This window comes from Lutra lutra, chromosome 17, assembly GCF_902655055.1.
Source record: "Lutra lutra chromosome 17, mLutLut1.2, whole genome shotgun sequence".
Classification (NCBI taxonomy): domain Eukaryota; kingdom Metazoa; phylum Chordata; class Mammalia; order Carnivora; family Mustelidae; genus Lutra; species Lutra lutra.
In genome coordinates, this window is record NC_062294.1 from 9,066,164 (window position 1) to 9,092,102 (window position 25,939).

Sequence of the window (25,939 nt, forward strand, 5' to 3'; positions counted from 1 at the left end):
CTTCCATGTGAAATTCTGGGTCTACTTAAGGAGTGCCTTGATCAGTGGGTCACCCCACCAGGGATCCCTCCATCATCTTCCTTCTAGAGGGCACCCCGGGGAACAGGTAAGAAAGCACATCGGGAAGCCAAGAATGGCTCGGCCACCACTAGGACCTGGTTCTAGCAACACAGGGAGGAACCCTCTCCCACTCAACCCTGACAGCCTCCCCGTGTTTGCTGCCACTTGCAGAAGAGGAGGTTTTGTGGACTGGAAACCATCCAGGTGACACGACACCTGTTTGGGTACCTATCCGTGGACCGGGAAAGGTGAAACTGGCTTCCACTAATTTTTATCTTGAGCATAAAAAGGACAGCAATCACGGTGGTCTTGTGGAAGGAGACAGCCTGCTTTGTCAGGGCAGCCTCACCAGAGGATGGGGTGCTAAGGGCTTCTCAGCCCCTGGTGATCTGAGCCGTGGTGGCTGGAAGTGCCTGCTTCCCATCGACGGGATTCACATCCAGAGCAGAGCTGCAGGAACAAACAGCTAGCACATGGGTTCATCTAGCTTTGGGGTCATCCTCCCCTTTGAAAGGGTGACAGGAACAGACCAGATCACCTTAGCCCTGCCTCCCCGGAACATTCGAGCACTTGCAACAATACAATGAATGTCCCTGTCTCCAAGAAAGCAGGGCAACGATCTCCTGGTTCCTTACGACACTGGGTCAATTTTTAGGGTTAACATTTTAAATATAAATAAAGAAACAGGGGTTCACATGACAACTAGCCCCTCTTCTCTTTGGAAAATTCAGACCATGATACACAAATGTTTAGAAGACAAGCCACCTAGGTAACACCCAGGGAAAAGACGGAGGTTTCTGTTTTCCTTAGGCTTCTTCCGAAACCAAAAGTATGATTCCTTAATGCCTTCATCATGGACTATATCATCTACTACTCAGAAGCCTAACTATGCAGCATCTGTCCTCAAAAGACTTATGACACACCCTCACAACAGATTCATCAATTAAACCTAAGCCTCTAGCCAAGGGAGGAGGTGCATCATCTCCCCTGTTCCTTTCTTTTCTCTTTATTCAAAAAAAAAAAAAAAAAAAAAAAAAAAAAAAGAAGAAGTCAGCCTTCAATTTTTTGCTCCAAATCCTTACTCCAAACTCTCGAAGTTTTCCCCTGTTGCCGGAGCATGGAAAGTATCCTGTCCACGCTGGCTCCAACCAACCATCCCAGTTCTGTCGCTGCTCCCCCCAGGGAGCCCAGGAGTAAGATGTTCCACAAGAAGTGTCACGGTTAACGAGAAATCCCAAAGCAAGGGTTTTGTGTTATGTCAGAAAGAAATGAAAATTCAAAAGAAAAAAAAAAAAAATCAAGCACTCATCCAAGATTGAAAATCGCATGTTCTTAAACCACAAAACTCAAACAAAAATTATTTTTTGAAGTTACATCTTGCAAACATATGCTCCAGGGGCCACCAAACTATGACCCACAGGCCAAATCCATTCCACCACCCATTTTTATAAATAAAATTTTACTGACTCACAGCCATCTCTCCTTGTTTACATTTATCGATGGCTGTTTTATCGATGGCTAAACTTCGCAGTTTAGCAGTTGTGATGGATTATTTAAGGGCCACAGAGCCAAAAATATTTACTAAGTGGCCCTTTGCAGAGTTTGCTGACCTTGTTCTATGCCAAAAATTAGTTCCTATTAACCTCAAATCCTTAGGCTGGCTTTAAAATGATCAAATAAGAGCATTTTAGTGGTGGTATTTATGAATTATTACTTTGGGGTTAGAAAAGAAGAGAAACTCAAAGAACTTTTAAAGATCCACATTCTTTTTTAAATAAAAATTAGACATATACCGGGTAACTGAAATCAACCACAAATATTTCTTTATCGTGTACCATGTATCTGGTGTTTTTAATGCGGGCTTTTCCTTTGATTGTGAGAAAAGAAACATTTCAGTTTTTCCTTCCCTTATTTCCCCTCTCCCCCCGCCCCCCCGCCCCCACAAATGCACTGTGCCTGGTCAAATGCAAAGAGCCTTAAGGAGCCCCCCTCTCTGACAGGTGTCTTGCCCTGCATGGGTTACGCATATATACATCCTAGGCATTTGGATCACTCAAGTCATCTAGGAAGTACATTTTACCCCTCGGCTTGCTATCCAAGCTGTAGGATTAAGTCATTTAGTATGTACTGGATTCCTATAATACCTAGTGACTTTGCTCGTGTTGTTTGGTTTTATTCCCTTGCCTGGAATGATTTCCATTAGCCGGCTTACAGATCGGCCACCCCATCTACTGACAAGCGCGCTCGGATCACAGGGTCTGCAGTGGCCCCACGTCTCGCTGCTGCTGTCAAGGGACTGACTGAAGAGATGGACCGAAAGTAGACACACAGAAGTCCAGATAGTGTGATTAATGGTCGATCCAACTTTCTCTGAACTGCATATCATGACTTAATGGGAAACCCTGAAGAGATTAAAGGGGGGAATTACATTACCATGAATAATATAAAAAAGTGATATTCTGTCTAAAAAGCTTTTGAGTGCAAGTGACTCGAACAAATATATTAACAGAGCTTACAGCAGATTCAATCAGGTTGAACGTTCCCCGGAATTTATTTTGAACTAAGCTTTATATATCTGAGATGTTAAGAATGAATCTATGCAGGACTGGCAGGAAAGCTATTAATATGCAGATTTTAGTTCTGCCTTCCATTCTGTAGAGGTTCTATTCTCCCCCCACCCTTACTACTGGTAACCTCTCCCCGTTACAGATGTAGTACACCTCCAAAAATCGCAATGCCCCAATTATGATCTAGCGAGCTAAGATTTATTTTCCTTATTTTATTCTAACTTCCAAAAATCAGCTCAAATTTGTATTATCAAGGCACTGATAAAGCCATTATGTTCAAAAGTAGGAGTTATGTCAGTCCAATCCATCCTTCTGTTGGAAACTCCAATTCAGGGGTATATTTGGGGGACAAAACTTAGCAGTTAAGAAAGAAATCTGCTTTCTAAAAACTACGTGCACATTAACTTACAATTAAGCCATGATGTTCATTAGGCCACGGTGTATGACGGGTTAACGGGCTGCAACCAAAAGGCAAATATTGAAATGAAGGCGTTTATTTTCGAACCAACAAACCTGAACAGAACCACTACAATGAGCCCTATTAGCATTCTGGTTATTGGGCAAAATAATTTTACCTCTAAAATTAATTAAATATATTGGAATGACCTGGACTCATTTCTGTGGCAAGCGGACGGAACAGCGCTGCATGAAAGGCAAACTCATTTATAGTCAACTGGGCCCATCAATTCCTTGACAGATCATGTTTAAGTTGATGGGAAGTGAAAGTTAAAAATATGATTCATCCAATAAGGCAGCGATGTGCTCCAAAGGAGTTTGCAAAGCAATTTTTAAAATAAACTCTATTTTATTTTATTATTGCTTTTTTTTTTAATTGAGGGAGAGAAAGCTTTTGGGTTGAGATATAAACTATGTTAAAATGTTCATCATTGAGAAAATTCTGACTCTGTCCTGAGTTGCTTGTATTTTATTTTCCTAAGCAATCTGGATTTTTTGGTAGAAAAGATTAATAATGCGTATGACAAGTGAAAGGAATGAGTGAAGTCCAAGGGCTTTTGCCAGGCTTTTTAAAAGAATCAACAGCAGACTCTTGGTTCAAATCAGGTCCACAACCCGAGCCTTTCCGGATCACCTGATGAATGAGAAGTGGAAGCGTGTGAAGCACCGGTCAGCCCCCAGTGAGAGAGCACCAGGAGAGCTAGCGACTACACCTCGAGCGCACCTGCACGGCAGGGCCATTTGAAGCTGTTGGGGTGTCTACTCTAAAGTCACTTACAAGCTGTGTGACATTAGAAACAAAACGTATCTAGCCCCTCAGTCCATCACTATGTTCATCTGTAAAATGGGTATACTCCTGTGTCCCCTTCAGTAGGACCATTGTATTCAACTGAAAGAGCTGATACACACAAAGCACTCACTCGCGTGTCCCCAATGTAATGGCTCAGTAAAGGTTAGTTTCCACCCCAACACCATGGGTGGATCTGGCAGACATTCCAATAGGTCTGGTAGTCCTCAGTATTTTCTAGGCTTTTCTAAGTAATACGTCAACAGCTTGTCTCTTTAGATTGGGTTTGTGGGCCACCACACCAGAAGAAGCGGGAGTGTTTGTTGAACATACAGATTCCTGGACCCCATCCAGGATGTATCAGAATCGCTGGGGAGTGGGATCCAGGAACAGATATTTTTAAAATAAATCCCTAATTGAGGCTCAGGAGTCTAGAATTTTTGAGAATTTCTGATTTCAACAAACAGGATGTTAACACAGACTCACAAACTGTCTCTTCTCAAGCAAATCAACCGCCATTATGCAGCATTCATTAGACAGGATTACAGAGGGCTGCCAGCAATGGAGCCCATGTTCTTTTGGACAATCCCTTGCCCTTGTGTTCCAGGTAGGTGCTATGCAAGCTGCCTTTCAGTTCCTGGAACTGTCTGGAATAGGACTAGGCCTTCATGTCCTGGTCACACCTACTTGGCTCTCCTCCTCATCCCAAGCCCTCCTCCTGCCTAAAGGCCTCTTTCTCCCTTTCACACCTCAGTTCCAAACTCATCTCCTTACAGAAGTCTTCTCTATCCCCCAAACAAAGTTGGAGTCACCAGTTCTAAGCTTCACTAGGACCTTACAATCCTCGTCACAGCACTATCTTGTAATTATTTAACTCACTGAATTTTTTTTTCCTTTTTTTTTTTTTTTTTAAATTAAAGACTGTTTTATCTTTTTCCCTGAAGACTGATGGAAGGTGGGGGATGTTTCTTCCTTATTCACCAAATCATCCCTCATAACCAGCATGGGGCATAGGATGGACTGAATTGTGTCCCTCCCAAATTCATACACTGAAGTCCTAACCCGTGATGTGACAGTACTTGGAGACAGGACCTTTAAAGAGGTTATTAAGTTTAAAGAAAGTCATGAAGATGGATCCTTAACCCAATAAGACTGATATCCTTTTAAGAAACGGAAGTGACAGCAGGGATGTGCCCAACAGATAGAGGGATCACCATGTGAAGACACAGCGAGAAGGCAGCCATCTGCACACTAAGGAAGGAGGCTTCAGGAAAAACCAACTCTGCCACCACCTTGATCTTGGACTTCCAGCTTCCCTCCAATATACAGTGAGGAAGTAAGTTCCTAATCTGAAACCATCCAGTCTGTGGTGTTCTGTTTCGGCAGCCTCAGAAAACGAATACAGAGCCTGTTCCACAGTGGGGGCTCCAAAGCTGCTCCACGGCTGACCATGGCCACGAGGCGTCGCTGGCTTCTCTCACTCTCCCCTGTATTGGGGGAAATGAGACTGTTGAACTTATTTATGAATGGATTAATGGAAACAATCTGAAGACACCTCATGCACAGAATACCATGGTGGTCCTACCAGTAACCGATTCCTGGAAGAAGCGCTTGGAAGCAACACAGCACCCCTGAGTGGGAACCTGGACCACCGCTTGGTCAAACAGATCTCCCGTAAAACTTCTGACTCTGGCAAGCTGCCCCCGACCCTGGCCAGAATGCTGCTGGTGGGAAGGAAGTCACCACCTGAGCAAACCACCCACTGTAGTCCTAGGGAGCTAAGACTCAGCTGCCTCAGGGAACTAGCACATGCTGCTAATGTGGTTTGAAGGTTTGTAGCCTGTATTATCACCAAGGATTTAATATTGGGAACTGCCCTTGGCCCCAGGTTTTTCTATTCCACATCTCTGCTTAGGAAGAGAATCTTTAATATGAGAATGGAAAATTAATTCACATTTAGTTAGTTGTCTTATTCTAAAAATAATCTCCTTTTTAGTACTCTCAATTGAACCCACTGCTCATTGCAGTGAGCTAGAAAACGGCTCAGAGTTCTGGCTCAAATACAGCCCTGCCACTGTGGCAGTGACTTAATCCAGTCAGCCACGGCTTCCTCATCGGCAAATGAGCAGTCGTTAATTAGTAAAACAGACATGATGTCTACTCGATAAGGCTGCTGGAAAATTCCATCAGATATGGGATGCAAAGTGCTCACTATGGTGCTCTCAATAAACCGTATGATTGTATTATTATTAAGAAGTCAGGTTTTATTATGAATAATTAAAATAATAAACATTAGCAGTCATTGAGAGATGTCCACTGTTCAGCAATTATAACCAGGAAGAATACTAGTATCTGTTTTCTGTTTCCTTCCCAAAATATTTGCTGTCAACACTCAATTTTTCACTCAGTGAAAAGAGCTGGTACTAGATATTGGTCAAAACACACAAGTCACTTAACTCCGGGTATTCTGAAAGTAAGAAATGCAGGACTCTGCTCAGCAACTTGTCTTGCTTACGTTAGTAACATGTCAGTGCATAACCTCCAAGCCCTACAACTGGAGGCTTTGAAAGTGACGAATGTTAAGTCTAGGTGGGGATTATCCTTCATCACAGTGCTCTAATAAGAATCTCTGCTTTGACAAGAAATTTATGGCAGGCTGCTGGAACGTTAGTTTATTGATGATTAAAGTATCAACTGTCCTTGATACAAATAAACAGGGTTTCTGAACCATAAGCACTGAGACGGGAACCCACCGGGGCCCTGGGGACTGTGCAATTTATGGGTATTCAGTTCTCATCAATGTATTGTCAGTACATCCAAGGCATCTGACAGGTTCCTGTTTTGAGGATGGATGCTCTTTCTACAACCCAAGGAGCACAGAAGGTAAGGTCTCAGCCTTACAGGTTTGAAGCCTGTATTATCACCAAGGATTTAATATTGGGAACTGCCCTTGGCCCCAGATTTTTCTATTCCACATCTTTCAGGATTTGGTATGTTCAGTCTAATACTAAGAACAGGATTTGGCAACCACTGAAAAGCTTCCATGACAGGATCCAGGCCTCTGTTGAAGGTACCGGGTGGGAAGAGTCAATGACCAACAACCAAGCAATGACCCTCGGAGTTAATGATGGAAAGGAGGGCCATTCTAATGGGGAATTCACACACAGGGAACTGGTCACCAGTATGGGCGCCACAGAGGAGCCCAGGCAGGCACTGTTGGCTGCCTGCTCCCTACATCCTTGATGACAAACTTCAGTCCCTGCCACCCCGGCCCGAAAAAGAATTTCTGATTTGTGGGAGACAGTGGTGGTGATCTCGTTTCCTTTGCTGAGACACAGAAAGGTATGCAATGCCAATCTGGCCAGTGTCTCATGAAAGAGATTCTGTTGGCAGGGGTGTCTAGGAAGGTGCTCTTTACTCTTTAAAGCATCAACGAGATAGACACATTCTTATCTCTTACTGTCTCTGCTCATTATTATCGGAAAGTGACCGCTGGGAGCTGGCAACTGTTTTGTGACTGTGAGGTGCGCCTGCCACAGAGAATACACCAATGTGCTGGGGAAAGCAGAGCAGAAAGAGCTCATCTAGGTGAGATATTTTTAAGCCTTTGCATTAACCAGATATGAAACTGTGTGAGCTCTAGACTTCTTCTGACACAAGATAATATATTCTGCTGTCATTGCTATTCAAGCTACTTTTAATGACGTTTTCTGTTATCCATAGCCAAAAGCTCCCTTTCTTAACAAGACTCCATCTTTCCTCCAATGTTAGAAAATATTCCCCACCATTAGACCTAATACCTCAGATTACACAGAATACTCACTTTCTTTTTCTTAAAGATTTATTTAGTTACTTTAGAAGGAGAGAGAGAGAGCGTGCGCGTACACGCACACATGTGAGCATGAAGGGGGGGCAGAGGGAGAGAGAGAATCTCAAGCAGAATCTGCACTGAGCACAGAGCCCAGTGCAAAGCTCCATCTCACAACCCGTGAGATCACGACTCGAGCTAAAACCAAAAGTTAGACACTTAACTGACTGAGCCACCCAGGCACCCCAAATACTCCCTAAATAGAAAATGCCCATGTGAGTAGTATCAGGAATGGGCACCTAGTGTAAGTTGGTTGCATTTGATTGTATTCTTATCTGAGATCAGATCAGAGGGGCAGAGCAAAAAAAAAAAAAAAAAAAAAAAAAGAGAGAGAGAGAGAAGAATGGCAAATTGGGAGCATAGGATACTGTCAGAAGCATGAGCCTGGTAAGCACAATGGCACAGAACTTAGAAAGTGCACAATTAGATTCCTGGGAGGAATCCAAAATGTAGAAGAAAGTTATACAAAGTCTTTGATATCTATACAGAGATACCAAAGATAAACTTCCCCTAACTTTAAACTCTCTCTGTGGGTACATATCTGGGGATATTTTGTGATAGGGGTGGGAGAGGCTCATTTTCAAAGGGACCAGGCAGCCAAGTGGGTAGCAACTCTCAGCATGGGTAGCAAGCAGATTCCCGTGAGAGGCATAGCGGCAGAGATGGAACATACTCATTTCTCCCTTTTCCTTAGTATCAGGAGGCTCATGACACAGTGGACTGATGCCCTCAGGTAGACAAAACAAAACATCTGTATCCCCAGCCTCGCTCGCAGCTAGAGGTAGCCATGTGACTCAGGCCTGGCCAATGGGATGTCAGTAAGTATTGAGTGGCACTTCTAGGAAACTCCTTTGAGGGAGCTGACCCAGCTGGAAAGTACATCCCTCCTTCTGCCTCCCTCTTACTTCTGCTTTTTGTGGGTCAGAACTCAAAAGAACTCAACAGAAGATGTTCCAGGAGCTATCTTGAATCAAGAGGTGAAATTCTGGGCAAAGAAGCCAAATGTCTGAGAATTGTGGAACAGAAAAATAAGAGGAGTGTTCAACGACTTCATAGAACCATCAAGTCAGTCCTGGACTGCTACTTAGCCATGGACTTCTTTTATGTGGAAAGATAAGCCTGTATGTGTTCAAGCCAATAATATTTTGGGTTTTCTGTTCTATGCAGGTGAACCAAGCACTGGCTGGAACAGTGGCATTTCCGCCATGTAAGATGTCTGATGCTCTCATTTGACTTCAACACTGGCTATGTCCACAGCATGTCTTTAAGACACTTTAACTCTGGTTCTTCTGCTGAAAGTCTGTGAATTCCAGGTTCAAATACTGCTTTACAACAAGGAGAACTTGCAATGTGTAAGACCAACGAAAAGTTACACCAAGCCAGACCCCACTGAGCAACTAACCCCAGTTCCCATCTGTGGCATCAAGAAATCCTTTGTTGGGGGGACTTGTTCTTCCTCCTTGTACCCACCTACAGAGATCAGGAACACACAATCATCCCACCATAAACTCATCACTGATCTACTTACCTTGCTTTTATTCAAAAGTGGTTTTCACATACGCTTCTGAAGTATGAGTTTCTTAAGCTCACCATTCCCTGCATATGGCAGCATTTCCTTCAGGAAGCCTGTCTTTTGCTCTGTTTCCAAGTTCTATGGTATCAACCAACAGTATAGTCCTTACTTCTTTTCTTTGTAGGTGAAACGAGCATCATTTTGGTAAAGACTTAATTAAGAGTGTGCACACACATCTTTTTTCCTCTCCTTCCAGGCCCATGGGGAGATGATACATTCCCTCCCACCACAAAGTCATGTGATTAGTTCTGACAAATAGGCAGTTGGCTGGAAGTGACATGTGACATTCCAAACTGAAGCACATAGTTGCTATCAAGACTGACTCCAACTGTGAACGAGAAGGCCACATGTGCCAGACGGTGGATCTGTGAGATACTGGAGACAACATCTACCTGGGTCCCTGAGTGGCCATGTGTACAAGAACTCTACAACCACACCAAGCACACTGTGTGAGGAAGAAATCACAATGGGCTCTGTGTTAAACAGCCTCGTTCCCCCTTCACACCTCCATTCTACACACACAGAACTCACACTTTCATAGCAGGGAATATTTTTTTTTTCTTACTATTTTGCTTCTACTATCTTCCTATCATTCCACTATTGGTTCTGGCTACAGAAAAAGATTGCGCTAATGTCCTCAGGGATCAGACAGTGATGACTCCCAGGGCCTTCATCTGGGTTCTAATACAGAGTCCCATCTCCATTTTCCCTGTATTAAGAAAGAAAAACAGAAAATGAAAGCCCTTAGAGCTTATATTATCTTTGCTTCTTGTAGAAATGCCATCACTGAATTATGGTTCAGGGTTATGTCAGTTTAGGGGGCTTACGTAAGAACTGTCTATTCGAAATGCATTTCCGTGTCTTTTATAAAATCACAGTTAACTGGAACTTTGCTCTCTGGAGCATCCAAGGCCTTGCCCGGGGTCCTGTGAAGCAGGCACTTCGTGAAGTTCAACTCCGGGGAAAGCATTCACCTCTGAGCCTGCCTCAGACCACGCAGTCTATTCCCTGACCACCGCCGGCACTGTGGTTTGCTTCCAGCCCTACCTGGCAGGCAACCTGGGACCATACTCAAGGCCAAGCCAGGAAACAAGAGTACTGAAAGTTCCAGCAACGTCCATGCTGCCATCTTCGGAGAGTCCCTCTTTTTCTTCTAATTTTAGACTTGACATGATAGTGTATGTTTTCCAACTTGAGGAACACAAAGTCCTTCACCTCATACAAAGTCGGGAGCACCCTCCTTACACAGACCCACATGGTGGAAGACGGCACCAACACATCATCGTGGCTGGTCGCCTAGGCGCGATCATTGCAGGCCGGCCTGAGGGGCACGGGCCTAGGGGATTCCTGCTAGCGGCCATTTCACATCCTGAAAGGTTTGGTGCCAAAGGAAATGTGGGAGTTCTCCCTGGGAAGCATCCCCTGAGAAAAATCATGAAAATTAAATCCAGGTGGATAGCTGGGGTCTGCCTAATTCATGCATTTTCTATCCTCTGCGCAGAGAGGCCCTAAGCAAGAGCCCAGTCCATGAAAATAGTCCTACCAGTCCTTGGCCAATTCTTTGAAACAAAACAAAACAAACAAAAAACCTTTAACTACTTTTTGTTTGTCACACTACAAAAGCAACCCATTTCTCTTCACAAAAGAAATCAGAGAAGAAGGGATGGAAAAAGCAGAAATGGTAAGAAGTAAGACACTGTGCCTTTTCTGAGCTCCTAGATCTGTACTGAACCCACTCACGTTATGGGGAGGCAAGGCCGCTCACATTTGTCACTTTACCCATCAGGACCTCGAGCTGTACCCGTGCAAACGTACTTATGCCACGTCCCATCTCTCAGCCAGTTAGTGGTGGAGGCAGAATCTGAATCCACAGCTGTTTGACAAAGTTCATTACCTTCCCCATGAATAACTGGATTCCACCTACCAAGCCGGGCCCACGGCGGGTAACTCGATGTGTTTCTTTCCGAGTCTTCTGAGTGTGTGCCCATGCATGTGTGCGTGTAATAAAGTAGACACATACAGCACGTGCAGTTTTGTAAACTGCTTTTCACGCTTAAAGTTCTCAAAATATTTAGAGTTCTCTGCACATTTTCAAAGGCCTCTGGAAGTCTAAATTAAATGTATCTACTCATCACTACCCCTAACTCAGCCCGCCGTAAGCAACTATGTGTTAGTGGGGGACATGATTCTCACACAGATCTCCTCTCAATAAAGTAAGTAGGAGCTCCGAGGAGCTCACAGAAACTCATTGCAGGAAGGGGAGAACAGTCGGAAGTCCAGAGTGTAGCCACACTCCACAAATGCGGACGGAGACACTCCATTCCCTGTGGACACAGACACATTCCAGCCGTGCAGACGGTGAACAGTCTTGTTTGTGGGTCAAAACCAAAGCCACTTATTTCCTTCTTTTACCCCAAATCAGAGGATCTCATGAACACCATTGATACCCATGAGCACGGACTGAGGTACTGACCAGCGGCAAGCACATCTGACTACCGCACGCCACACCTATGTGGGAGAACCCGGGTCCAAGCAACACGACCGTGATGTTTGGAACCAGAGCCCAGAACCCAGACTGGGCATCAGGAATAAACAAGCACCCTTAATTACTGGTGTCTTAAAAACCCTTGGGTTCGAGATTCTGTTTTTGCTGTTGCTCTTTGCCACAGGACGTGAATCCCGCACAGGATTCTGTGATTACTGCTTTTTTCCCTTTTTCCCTTACTGTACCTAAATGGATGAATGCAACACTCCCTCAGACAGTGACCACAGAGCAGAAGCCAGAGAAACTGTGTTGGTGGAAAAAAGAAAGCAGGACTGTTGATTCTACTTCTGAGATTTGTGTGCGGGTTGCAGCAAAAGTGTGTGCGTGTGTGTGTGTGTGTGTGTGTGCACATGCACACGCGTCCATGCACACAGTATGCTGTAAGTGGGAGCCACAAACACTGGGAACTAGGAAATTCCCCGTGTTTAAATGTAGTGTGCTGTTATAAATTTATATTGGATCTGATCCTATCTATGAAGCGAGAGCAAACTGCTCAATAGAGAAGCATTAATAGCAAGATAAAGGAAACGAACACATTCCAGCATCAAGAATAAATGCTCAGGGGGCCATCGCCTGTGTTAGATTATCTATGGCACTTCACCCCGACATTAGCATTAGTAATTACCAGCTGCCTCTCTTTAGGGGGAAAACACGCTTTGGAGGAAGTGCAGAGATTTCATTTCCCAGGGAGCCAGTGCCAGTACAATTTGTACAGACATCACATGTGCGGATCTGTCCCCCCATGGAGGAGAGTTTAGAAATTTAAAATAATGCACCTGTGTGCACCCTGAAATATAACGTCTTCGGTCCTGAAGTCCTACTTCTGCCAACAAGAATTAACTAAATATTTTGCATTTATTCTGTGCTCAATTCTCATCAATGCAAAATTGCTTAATGGAAGAGAAATACACTCTTTAAAATTCCACTGTAACTCCTCTCCCTAAATAATGCTCTAAGTTTTCTTTCTAGAACTACAATAGGTTCTGTGACAAGTGTGCCCAACCACATGCCATGCAGAGAGGCAGAGCACTGGGTATTTTTACCAGGTATTTCAATTAATCCTCACAAAAAACCCTCAGGCACAGAACAATGCTCACCGAGGCTCAGGAATGAGTCACTGCGTCACAGAGCTACAGAGATCGTGTCTGTGCGCCTAATGACAAACCTGAATGCCACCGTTCAGTTCAGCACGTATTTACAGAGCACCTACTATGTGCCCTATGTCGCGCATGGAGAAGCTCCAGGAAAAGCTGTGGAACTGTTGCAAGAGGATGTGGCTAAGTGATAAAGGGGGACGTGAGTCAGGAGCGGTACCAGAGCCTTAAACGTCTCACAACACAAAATGATCGTTCCTGTCTCAAGATGCTTCTGTGGTCCCCTAATTGCCTCCTCACCAGGGCTCCTTTCCCCATTCGCCCCCCAGCTGTGAAAGGGCACAGCTTCCCGGACTGTCCAAAGCGACTATTCCAGGTAATGGAAGAAATTGCAACAGAAGAAACATATAAACAAGATAAGTTTTCAAATGCATCTCTCAGGTACTATTCAGGACAAAATGAACAGAAATAAACAATCCTCCAATATCAGGTGATATATTTTATACTTTTCCGCCCTGTGTTTGAGGAGGGGAGCAGAAAGAAAAACGCTCCTAAATCAGGGTTTCAGAATCAGACGCCGGTATTAGAAATAAGATTAACCCAGTCCCTTAACAATCAAATTTATGACTAGTAAAGGGTTATGAAAAATTCTATCTTGACGTCAAACGCAGGAAACACAGTCTTTGGAGGCATATGATGATAAACTGCGGCTGGAGTAGTAAGCTCGGGGAAGGGAATGAGCGGTTCAAGAGTTCAGAACGTGCGCGCTGGAAAGGTGTTCAGTTAAAGAGAAGGGCTGGCTCCAGACAAAGGCAAGGAAAGGTCACCCTCGGAGTCACTTCATCTTCATTACCATGGGCCAGCCGGTGGCCACAGCGCACACACTCCACGTGCACACTGCACTCCGGGTTAAGACTCGCTGGGACTATCAAACACTAAGCACAAGCAAACACGCTGCATGCCGGGGGAGCAGCGCCCCAATGTTGCCATCCAGGATCCCCAGCACAGCCCCTGCTGACCGAAACAGATGCGACAGGAACGGTCCCCCAACCCCACGCCCGCCTTTGTGTGTGCGTGTCTGTGTGGGTGAGTGATAGATTAATTAAAGATTACAATCTATCTTCTTCAGAAGACCAGAGAATTGGGCTTGCAATCAGCAACTTAATTTTCTTCCAGGTAACTGCCAAACTTAAATTCGTTCTCCGAAATAAAATAATGGGCCCCATCTGTACAGCTCGAGATTCCAGGTTCCAATAAGACGGTGTTCATGATGTGCCCTGTAAGTCAACCCTCATCTCTCAGTTTTCAGGAACTGGGGGAAAGGTGAATTTCATTTACTGATTGTCAGCAGGCTCCTGAGAGATAGCGGGGCTGTTGTAATGGGAAAGAAAGCCCTGACCCATGTCTGGCACAACCTTTCTCAGAAGGCTGAGGCCAAGCACTTTCCATTTTGGAGCGCTGCCCCCATGGCAGAGGACTCTCACCCTCCCTCCAAACTCACAGGAAACTGGCTGTGCCTGAATGCAGCCTCACCCCTGCTCCATCTTGGAGTGCCCCTCGCCCCCTCATGCATGGTGGCGATGGGGACCCAGATTCCAATCCCAGTTCCCAAACAGCTGTAACCGCAGCATAACTCAACTCCCCGCCCTGGCTTGTATACGAGTATGGGTTTTAAGGTGCATGTTTTTTCCCAGTTGCAAGTGACCTGTTTTGCCGTCAGCCAAAAAACAGGTGGGTCACACGAGGGAGACGAGGAGGGTGAAAACAGCCACTCTAGTGTGCGGAGCTGAAAGGCAGCAGGTCCGGCAGTCGTGGGCTCAGCACCTACAGTCTGTGAGAAAGCCGGCCGCATCCTAGGTCAGTTACAGCCTCTAAACCTTTATCCAGCCTCCTGGAGAAGTACATCGTTCATCATCAGGGTGTTTGGAAATTAAGGATTAAGTTAGCTAATAGATGGATACATAGACACACTTCAAATGCAGGGATGGACAGACAGTTGGATGGAATGCCAGAAGGCTGGACGAGTGGAGGGAAGGAGAGAAGGAAGGGAGCGAGGATGGGTATAGGCACTGATATTTAAAAGACCTGGCCTGGACGCAGTACATAGCAAATGGTCAATAAAAGGCTCCTGTTGTTACACTGAGCACTCTGGCCAGACTATGTAGACATGGAAATTCAGGGAAAAAATAATCCACATGAGCTAGAGGCAAGTCACCTCCGTTCCCTCATCATCTGTCATCACCTTCCTCTCTTCTCCCCTCCCCATCCTGGTTATGGACCTCGGGAGCCATGCTGCAGCAGATGAGGCAGGCACAATGCTGGCCTGGCAGGGGTCGCACTAAGAAAGCTCGAAGGGTGCTGTTGGCCACCGCTGTCTGCACTGCTATGTGTATTGCTAGCGGGACGCTCCTGGAAGGGAAGAGAAACAGAGCAAGCCTGAAGCAGGCCGTGCTCCCACGGCCCAGTGGGCAAAGCTGCATTCGAAGGTCAGCTGGGAGGCCAATTCTTCACATGACAAAAGGCCACGACCTCCACGACCAGCCAGCAACATGGGCCCGTGGGGACAGCCTCCATCCCTTGGAATGGACAACCCTTGCTCTGGAAGGATTCAGTCATCATGAACTCATCTGGCTGAAATCAACCACTGGGCAAAACACACAGTTCCACGGCAGATAAGACATGTACACTAGAAACGTAATTTAGATGGGTTAGAAGGGAGAGTGGTGCAAATTATACCCAATGACATTTCCAAGTGCAGGCATATACCCTGGGAGAAAACGTTCTCTAAAAACAACATTTTAGGTCACGTAGTCTGTGTTTAAAACTTCATGATGATAATGCTAGCCAGCATTAATGGGTGCTTCGTGTATACGAGGCACGGTGGTAGGCACTTGGTAAGCGCTAGCTCTAAACTTGGAGCGACTTCTCGGGGGTTCCCACTGCCACAGCCGCCATCACGGGGGACGGAGCGCTAACACCCTCTGGATGCTGAGCGTTCACCTGGCAGCGTGCGAGTCCCGCTCCCTGCAGGACTGTCCGACCCGCTCTCCGGATCAGCCCCACCTCCAAGGAAACGGAGTCCTAGAAAGCCTGAACTCCTTGCTCAAGGTCACATCACTGGAAAGCGGTACAGATGGACTCTCTCCGGCCCCTGCCTGATCTGGTTCTCTCGCTGCCATGGTTCCCGAAGGAACCAGCAGGTCAGAACTGCCGAAGGCTCTGTAATGGAGTCCATGTGCTTAACAATTTCAGGGCAGAAGAGATGACTTCAAACCTTCTTTACTGAACAACAATCAGCAGATGCCAACAGGGTAGGCCTTCTCTGCAAAAGTGATTCAAACGTCTGTGGCATCAGACCCAAATGAAGTCTCATTTCTGAGGGCCTGTTAAGGCGTCCTCACGCTCTGGGTTTCGAGACGCGGTGAGGGCAGGTAAGCACGAAAGAGCCCCTGCACACTTTGCGCACTGCATTTCCGTCCTGACTCCTCTTTGGAGACAGATGGAGTCCTACAGTTAGCTTCTGAACAATACAAGTGAGCAGTTGGAGCTGTAGAAGGAGACGAAGAAAGATAGAGCAGGTAGTGATTCCCTGTATCATCCATCTCTCGGACTCAGGAAGGGGCCATGGGGAACCTGGTCCAGACGTGGTCCCCAACACTGATCACCCAGACCCGGACGGCAAAGGCAGAATTAGCAGGTGATGTTATCTCCCTGAGCAGACCCTGTCGTCGGCAGCCTCTGCCCGGGGACAAGCTCTCAATGCAGGCAGAGAGGGAATGAGATGTAAATGAGCTTTGCAACTTCTCCTAGTCGACAGGAACCTGCGAGTGTCTGTCTACGGTCACAGCATAAAACACCATTGTAGGGCATTCTCCCAAACACATGATTTTGAGATAATCATTGTTTATCTTTTAGATTTTATTTATTTATTTATTTATTTATTTATTTATTTAGAGAGTATGTGAGAAGGAGAAGGGGCAGAGGGAAATGGAGAGAGAGAATATCATGCAGATTCACTGCAGAGTAGGGGCTTGACACGGGGCTCGAACTCGTGACCCTGAGATCATGACCTAAGCCCAGATCAAGAGTGGGACGCTTAACCAACTGAGCTACCCAGGCACACCTGAGTTAATTACTATGTAGACCAAAGGGTAGAGATAACCGGGGTCCATGTAGTGGAAGTGGTTGCACTTCCTCCTAAGGTTCCAGGATGCCTTTTTGGGCGGGGGGGCCTTTGGTCATGTGCTCTTCCACCCTTGAGTCCAGTCATGCCAAAACCCTCATTTTCAAAATTGTGGGTTTTTTTTTTTTTTTAATGGTGGAAATTAGATGTTGTTGGACATCTACGTCAAAATTGGATTTCCTGAGAATTAGAATCATTGCCTTTCACCGTGAGTCTCTTGATGGCTTTCAGTTAGCTGTGTCAACAAGCTGTCAGGATTTTAAAAAAACAAGCCAGGTTTACAATAAGAAAGACCAGCTAGCCTTTATTGAGCACCTAGATTGTGCCAGGTGCTGTGCGAGCCCATTTGTTCTGAGTGGTTGACTTACTCCTGAGGATTTTTCATTTTCGATACTGGAGGAGTCTCAGAGAGAAGAACCCTCTTGCCAACAGTAAACAGCCAGTACCTCTAGGATATCCACACTGCAGATAAAAAATAGCCAGATAATTCTAAATTTCTTTCTGACTCAGGGATTCAATGATTCTAATATTAATTTTTCCCAGTATGACTTGAATTATAACACTGGCTTACATCCATCTTTCTAAGAACTCTCTTCGGCATTCACTTCTTAATTTTGGCAAACACTTACAGGGTTATTATTTTGTATTTGACCTTAGACTGGGAGTCCAAAGCACACCTCCTCTCATGGGCTCCTGGAGAAGACAGACATGTAGAAAACATGATGATCAGACGTGCTAAGAGCAATGGGGATTTAGAAACTTCTGCAGGAACATTCAGGATAAGCACCCAACTTAGTCCTCCAAGACCAGGGAAGACTTTCTGGAGGAATAACGTGTAAGCTGAGACCCAAGGATGAGGTGGCGTTAGGTCTGAGGAAAATACGGACAGAGGACAACTTCCAAGCAGTAGAAGAACCGCAGTTCTGTCATTCAGAAGGACTCATTATTACACCTTGCAGTCTCTCCCACCAGAACTCTTTCAAACACTCAAGCTCACCTTGGAAAATCTGTAAGAAAATGCAATTGCTGGGCTACTGATTCATTTGGAATCCCAGTTACCAATGTGCATGATGAGGACAGAGCCCTCTTCCAAAAGAGGGTGAGGGCCAAATGCTGGGTCACTGGCTTCCAGCTCCCAGTCACTAGGGTCACCTGGTCTAGAACAGCCTCACCCACAGCCCAGGAACGTGTGCTCATCAACCCCAAGAAGCCAACAGGCTGCCAGAGAAAAGGCGGCCCTGACATGACTCCCTCGCCCGGCTCGTTCTCCATGCAGCGTAGCCGGAATAATGACAACCAGTTCTGAGTCCAAACCATGTGGCTCCGGGCTTCTGCATCCTGGTGATGTGTCTGTTCTGAAGATAAATTTGAGGATACAAAAAGGAACGGGTGGCTTCTCTGTTGAGTAAAGCAAGTATCTGATCAAAGTCGGAGAGCAGGGACCTGAAGTTAAAACCCCTGGCAAGGGGACGCCTGGGTGGCTCAGTGGGTTAAGCGGCTGCCTTCGGCTCGGGTCATGATCCCGGCGTCCTGGGATCGAGTCCCGCATCGGGCTCCTTGCTCGGCGGGGAGCCTGCTTCTCCCTCTGCCTCTGCCTGCCGCTCTGACTGCCTGTGCTCGCTCGCTCTGACAAATAAATAAATAAAAATTAAAAAAAAAAAACTTTAAAGCCCTGCCAAGAACAGCTGGTGAGGATGATCTGTCGCGGGCAGGGCTCACGAGCGCGGCAACCAGATGAAGAGAGAGACAATGAATACCCTCTCAAGAAAATGAAACAGGCCGAGCCGGGATATGCACTTGTACTGAATGCCCAGCCATTTCTTCCTGGAGCCGTCTACATGGAATACCTCTGGTTTTTCCAAGTTTTATTTCAGAGAGCAGTTCCTCCCAAACTCAGCAAGGCCTCAGAATCACCTGGTGAGATCTGGAAAAGTAGCCTGCTAAGTCCCAACCCCAGAGATTCTGACTCAAAAGATCCCGAGTAGAATGGAGAAATCTGCATCTCTAACAAGCCCCTCTACAGGACTATGACCCTGATTTACATCCAAGTTTAACAGACACTGCCAGAGTCCAAGGAAAGGGGGGTGGGTGGGCGAGGATTCTGACTGATACTCTCTGTACTTTTAAGTAATCTTTTGATCAGCATGTATTCACTTGGTCGCATTTGCAAGCATATCTTCAATGTTTACTGTGTACACCCACCATTTATAATACTGTGCTGGGCACCACACTTCACAACACTTTCTTCTCCAACTAAATAACCTTAAGAAACTTCTCTGGATAGGTTTAGTCACAGAAAAATTCTAGCACTCCTTGACTGACCACTAACACAGATCTGGTCTACTGTTATCTGGGGTAACTTCTGTAAAATGTTCTTTCCACGGTTGATGTGGGGACTGAGCGGCTGATACATCAATACATTATTTCCATCAGGCTTCGTTTGCTTGCAGAAAAGACAATGTTTTGAAAACACAAAAATGCACAGCAGTAACATCAGGGATCTGAAGAGCTATACAATGTCCTTTTGCAATCAGCTACTAAACATTCACATATATTCTGCTGGTAATTTTGTCCAAAGCAACACCTACCTATTTGTGGAAATCTAAACTGAAATCCATTAGTTGATTTTTCCAGGAGAGTTAATCAGAGCAGAGAGGTCTGCACAATAAGAGACTGACAAAGTTACTTTAATTGGCAGGCTTAAGCAATTTGTCTCTGATTATCCAACTTCATCCATTTGGGAAAAAATTCAAAGAACTGGTAGCAAAAGAGAAACAATAATTCTCGGGGTAAGATAATGATGTATCAGATAAGACAGTAATATTAATAATCACATTTTTATTGTACAATTGTTTTAAACAAACAGGCTGCAGAATTTAAACGATGGAACCATCGTGACCTAAGGGAGGTCTGCTAAAGGGCTTCCCTCCCTTCCTTCTCATCATAAAGAAAAACAAAATGAAAACACCCATGAAATTATCCATCTTGCAGAGTGATAATGCTGTCCTGGCTTTTGCTGTCCCTCAAGGCAAATTCCCGGAATTGCTGAATGTCCAAGTTTACATTTAGGCTGGGAAGCCAAATTGAGATCTTTGTTTTACTTTGCCTAATTTCTGGCTAACAGCATTGTGAGAATCTAGGAAGTTTCTCCACCAAACATATGCCAAGACTCATAAGATATAAACAACTCCAAAGAACCACGCCAAATTGAAATGCAATCAGCGTTAATGAAATGGGGACCATTAATTGTGAGGGGATTAAGACTGCGCGCTGGCTTGGAACTGCAGTTCCAAAAGTGGATTGTGAGTGACATTTCTCTGGGCCTGTTTCCCTACCTGCCAAACTGAGCATCACCTACCTAGAAGAGGTGTGCAGGTTAAATGAGATAGTGTGCTCCAAAATGGTTAGCACAGCTACTAGCATATTATAAGCATTCAACACTATTAAAATGATGATTATCTCTATCTGTTTCAGCAGCAGGACGTGGAGCTCATCAGGCTGAATCTCACAGGGGGAAGAAATTCAGATAACAACATGGGAACAGCCCCAAAACTCTTAAGAGAGTGAGATTCCTAAAGCTGCATTAGCATCTCATGTTGGTTTTGCTTCGACATATGCCCTGGGGTCACAGAACTATATTTAAGAATAACTGATGGCCTTTATGATCCCAAGTATTTTACAGTATATACTTAAAACCGTTCTGGGAAGATGTCAGCACACTGCTGTAACACAGCAACAACAACAAAAGTCAAACGACAACAAGAAAAACCAAGCAAACATTATATAAAACCAAACCAAAATATACCTAAAACCCCAGCCACATAGTCTAATAGGAGCACTCTCCTCTATGAGGCTATGTTAGCGCGTGTTCGAAGAGGGGCCACTTTGTGTCACTGACTTTTTTTTTTTTTAAAGATTTTATTTATTTATTTGACAGAGATCACAAGTAGGCAGAGAAAGAGAGAGGGGGAAGCAGGCTCCCCGCTCAGCAGAGAGCCCTATGCGGGGCTCGATCCCAGAACCCTGGGACCATGACCCGAGCTGAAGGCAGAGGCTTTAACCCACTGAGCCACCCAGGCGCCCCAGTGTCACTGACTTTTATTAGAACTCAGATAATGGAAAGGCCCTTCCTGAGCAGCTGACTCCATGCCCATGACAGAAGTATGCTGGGAGTCGCAGCCTCCATCCCGTCCCCGGGGCGTCGGGCTTCTCCTGCTCCCTAACGCTGAACGCGGAGAACCGGCCACTGAAACACCGGCAGGCCTTTCCATTTTCCTCAAACCACTAACTAAAGTTCATTTTCACAAGCCAAATTTAAAAATCAATTAATAAATTACAACTGCCAAAGAATGTTAAAAAGCCCAAAGGCACCAAAGAAGTGCTTAGAAGAAACAACAAAGCATTAAGCCTGAGATAAATGGGTTTGCGGTATGTTTACTGTAATGTTGACTTAGTATCCCAAAGCAAAAACTCTCTTACCTCCACTTACCACTACTTTGTATGATAATAGCAGCATTAATTTTAAAATGATCATGAATCAATCATGAAATCTGACTCTTGTTTTTACTGGCAACAAAATACTCTAATTAGCACCTTGAATAAGAGTGCTTTCTAGGTAGGCATCAGCGAGAGCAATCTTCTGCTGTTAATTCTTTGCTAATTACGCCTGGTAAACAAGGTTAAAAAGGCAGTGGGCTGCGTTAACATCTCCACCTCTCCCAGTCACACGTCCCAGGACATAACCACCTTGACTCTTTCGCAGGGTGATGCAGGGGGACACAGAGGATGGCATTGCTCTGCTGGCATTTTGTGGTGGGGCGGCCCTGGGACATGTAGCAAGTTCAACCACAGCCCTGGCCTCCACCCACTGGCTGCCCAGGGGCACCTTCCCTCCAGCGCCCCCAGCCCCAAGCAACAACCACAAGTGTCTCTACACATTGCCAAATGTCCTCTGGCAAGCAAACCCACCCTGATGGAGAACCTGCCTGCACCGGTTATTACAAAGATCCAATGTACTACTGTATTTTTTAAAGGCCCCGCATGCTGACAGGTGGACAGTGGGACAGACATGTACGCATAAACACAAGAACAACTGCTCAGTCTAGGGGACACAAAACGAATGCAAAGGACGCATTCAGTGAACTGAGCTGGTGAAGGAGAAACAGACTCTTGTCCACCCTAATCCAGGTCCTAAATATGTCCCACAATGGAGGCTGTGACTATTTGGGGGACACCTGTCCCTCCCAAGATTAGAGTGGTGGGCCCACGGAAAGGGGATTAACTTCCCTAACCCTTGCAGGATGCTCACATTTTCACTCTGCACTGTGTTTGGCGTATTAAATAGTCTTGGTGGGACCTTTCCTGTTTCAATGCGTCACTTGCATTAGAGCCCCTGTACTGCTGTCCTGTTCACAACAGTCTGGGAAAGATGGCTCGGTGCGACCATGCTTCCTGGTGGAAGGATCCAGAACCACCAGCACCCTCAAGGCCATCACATCAGCAGGGGCCTGAAGCAGTGAGCAGGAGCCCTCCTGGCCCCCACCGAGCTCTTGCTCCTGCTTCTCTTTCCCTGCACCCTCACCACCTTCCAGGATTGGTGCTCTGGTCCCACTCCTCTGTTCCAGCGTAGCCCCAGAAGAACATGTGAATGCCCAGGCCATGGATGCACCAAAATACTGTTGTGGGAAGTCTTTTATCAAAATCACAAAAGTCAGAACCGTTTCCTGGATATCAGAGGCAGATCAGATGATACATGTGTTTTACGACCATAAAATATAATGTTCCAATCAAATGATAAATCCTGCTTATGTGATTTTTATATCTCCATTTGGAAGGGAAAGGACTGTGTTTTCTTCCTCAGACCCTTTCCTTAAAGCAGGGCTCATTTTCCCGAAAATTCTGGCCATTTTCAGGCCCGGACACCCTGAGTCAGAGTCAACACAACCGGGGACAAACTGGGAGAGAAGCAGAGGAAGGAGCTCTAAAACACAGCCTCTGCTGCCGGTGACAGGCTCTGTCTGGGCAGTGGAAAGTTCTCTCTGCACGCCACAGCCCTCACTCCCTCTTGGGTCCCAGGGGTGGAGAAGATTGCTTAAAAAGAGAGAAAATATGGGTGGTCAATCGATTAAGCACCCAACTGTTCATTTCAGCTCAAGTGATGACCTTAAAGTCATGGAATCAAGACCCCCACGGGGCTCTGGGCTCAGCAGGGAGTCTGCTTAAAGACCTCTCTCTGTCTCTCTCTCCCTCTGCCCCTCCCCCCTAAATTAGATAAATAAATCTTTTTTAAAAAGAGAGAGAGAGAGAATAAGTTGGCCTTTTATCAATGCCCCCTATAAAATGCACTGAAGGCTGCAAAGACATTTGCTGTTCAATTTGGACTATAAAATAAGAACCACAAGAACTATTTCTTGCAGGCAAATATTTTCTGTTTGGCTTTCTAAAAAAATATGTATTGTCAAAAGAAATTAAATAATCCACGTATTTTAACCTCTATTAACATATGTTAAATACTCTTTATTAAAATGTTAATAATCCATTAGTTAAGAGAAAAGTAGAATCAATTGAATTTTAGTAATTAAGTTGGGTTATAACGAAGAGAGATTGAGAAGGAAGTGTCTGGTGGAAAATAATTTTAAATGGCAACAAAAAAAGAGCATCGAAGACAGCTGCATTGTCCATAACATCTAGTTCCCATGGCAAGTGTATTATGACAATTTCCCTTAAAAACCAACAATAACAGCACCTGAGCAATAAAAAAGGGTAACTTTATAAAAAGAAGGAAGCACAAAGAAGGGAATGAACTCAAATGCATTTGAGATTTACAAAGTGAGGTTTACAGGCTAAAACATGGTTCACATTATTTGATGTTGACTTGATAACCACACAAATTGGAATTGCCACAATGTAATGAAAGTTCCCGTGTGAAACACAAAAAATACAAACCTAAGTGAATTGTGCTTGAGGACGGTAGCAAATGTTAATAAAACACTCAAGGAAAGAAAAAAAAAAAAAAAGAAATTCCACTGGTATTTCTTAAAGCGGGGCTGTGTTCTTACCTGCACTGTCCGACCCTAGAGCTCGGGCTCCTGGCTGTGTTCTGGGACCCGGCCTAGAGCCTGGCCTCCTGCAGGGAGTGTGCATGCGGCTGCTTCCGGATGCCCCAGGGTCGGGTTCTCATAAAGCAGACACCCCGCACTGGACAACATGTATGGAGGATTATTTCGACAAGGAAGACTGACTATGATGTGCCAAAATTATTTCCATTGACTGAAGGCCACCACATTATGAAAAACAAAAAGCTTTTTCACCCATGATGAAGAAAAAGAATTATGCAAGAAGAACCCCCTTTCCCCTCCATTCAGGCGGTCCAGTGGGAATTAAAGTACCACCGCCAGGATATAGAATACAAGTGCTTAAAATGCACAAGGGCAGACAAGAGTTGCTACTAAGCTGTGACCTTCAGCTCCGCAAACATTTATGATTCGGTAATTACCGGATGGTATTAGTACTGATGGCTACGCACTTCCTCTCTCATAGAGCCCTCTGAATACAGGGCTGGAGTGGAATTCGCAGTGTTTGCTGGCTGCTACAGTGTATGCAGTCTACAGCTGCCCATTTAATAACCTTGAACTTACACATGGTAGCACATATTAAATACTACAAACATGAGCAATTCAGACGCCGTGTGGTTTAGATAGGTGGCTTCAATGTGGGCAGTAATTATTATTATTAGCATTATTATTATTAGCATTATTACTGCTGTAGTCAATTAATACAGATCGGCAAGCCACTGCTCAAAACGGGATGCTGTGCTTGATTTCTGCTCACGCCAGTGTTCGATTTTAACCCTATCAGATATTCGATTCAGACACCTGACTTTATTATCCTGAACTCTTCACTTGTAACCTTGCCTGTATTTTTACCAAAGCGAGCAGGAGCATCTCATCTGCTCAATTACTTGTTAGTGTTGCTATAGAATACCATTTCCTCTTGCGGCTGATAAAATATTAATCAAAAACAGGAACTGAGCGATTTCCCAGTGTAGATGTCTTCTAATGGTAATGCAGGGAGTCAAAGAGAGATCTGGAGGTCATATAATAGCTTCTGAAGAAGGCAAAGAGGAGTGGCATCGGAGAAGAAGGGGTTGCAGGCGGAGCTCAGGGGCGGGTGAGTCATTGCCGTTCCACACACAGAAGTAAACGTCTAGAAATGTGAATGGGGGGCGGGCGGCAAGAATCTAGGTCTAAGAGACCCTCGAGCTGTAAGTGTTTTGTTTCTCTGTGACACAGAGCGAACCTTTAATTAACCAGAATGAGGTCTTGAGGGCGCCTGGGTGGCTCAGTGGGTTGAGCCGCTGCCTTCGGCTCAGGTCATGATCTCAGGGTCCTGGGATCGAGGCCCGCGTCGGGCTCTCTGCTCAGCGGGGAGCCTGCTTCCCCCTCTCTCTCTCTCTGCCTGCCTCTCCGTCTGCTTGTGATCTCTCTCTGTCAAATAAATACATAAAATCTTTAAAAAAAAAAAAAAAAGAATGAGGTCTTGATTTAACCAGACGTTGGTTGCTGGAGTTCTAACCATCATTTATCAACTCCTTCTAGGTCTCGAGAATCTACTTCCTTTACCAAAGAAAGCATGCCAAGCCTGACTGAATCTCAGACCAATTGCTGAATATTGAAAAAGGACTTCTCTCTTCCCTTCTCCTCTGAGGTCTCGTCTGCGTGGAAAGAACGCGGGCTTCAGACACGCACAGCCATTGGTTCATAGCCAGCCCGCTACTCCTTACAAGGCTACTCCATGGCAAAGGACT

The 25,939-nt window shown here is 45.3% G+C and overlaps 1 protein-coding gene across 10 annotated transcripts in view; it reads right to left on the reverse strand.

Annotated features, from left to right (window-relative positions):
• Window positions 1–25,939, reverse strand: part of WWOX (WW domain containing oxidoreductase) — a 944,020-nt gene that overhangs the window by 552,976 nt on the left and 365,105 nt on the right. Inside the window, exon 9 of one of the 10 annotated variants that reach the window (XM_047710173.1) lies at window positions 3,041–3,085. The exons of 8 other annotated variants lie outside the window; for them this stretch is intronic. In XM_047710173.1, the coding sequence (XP_047566129.1) occupies window positions 3,056–3,085 (30 nt within the window). In that variant the 3' untranslated portion in view covers window positions 3,041–3,055. Of the gene's footprint in view, window positions 1–3,040; window positions 3,086–17,486; window positions 17,596–25,939 lie in introns of those variants that run through there. One more of the 10 variants, XM_047710168.1, reaches the window with a different exon arrangement.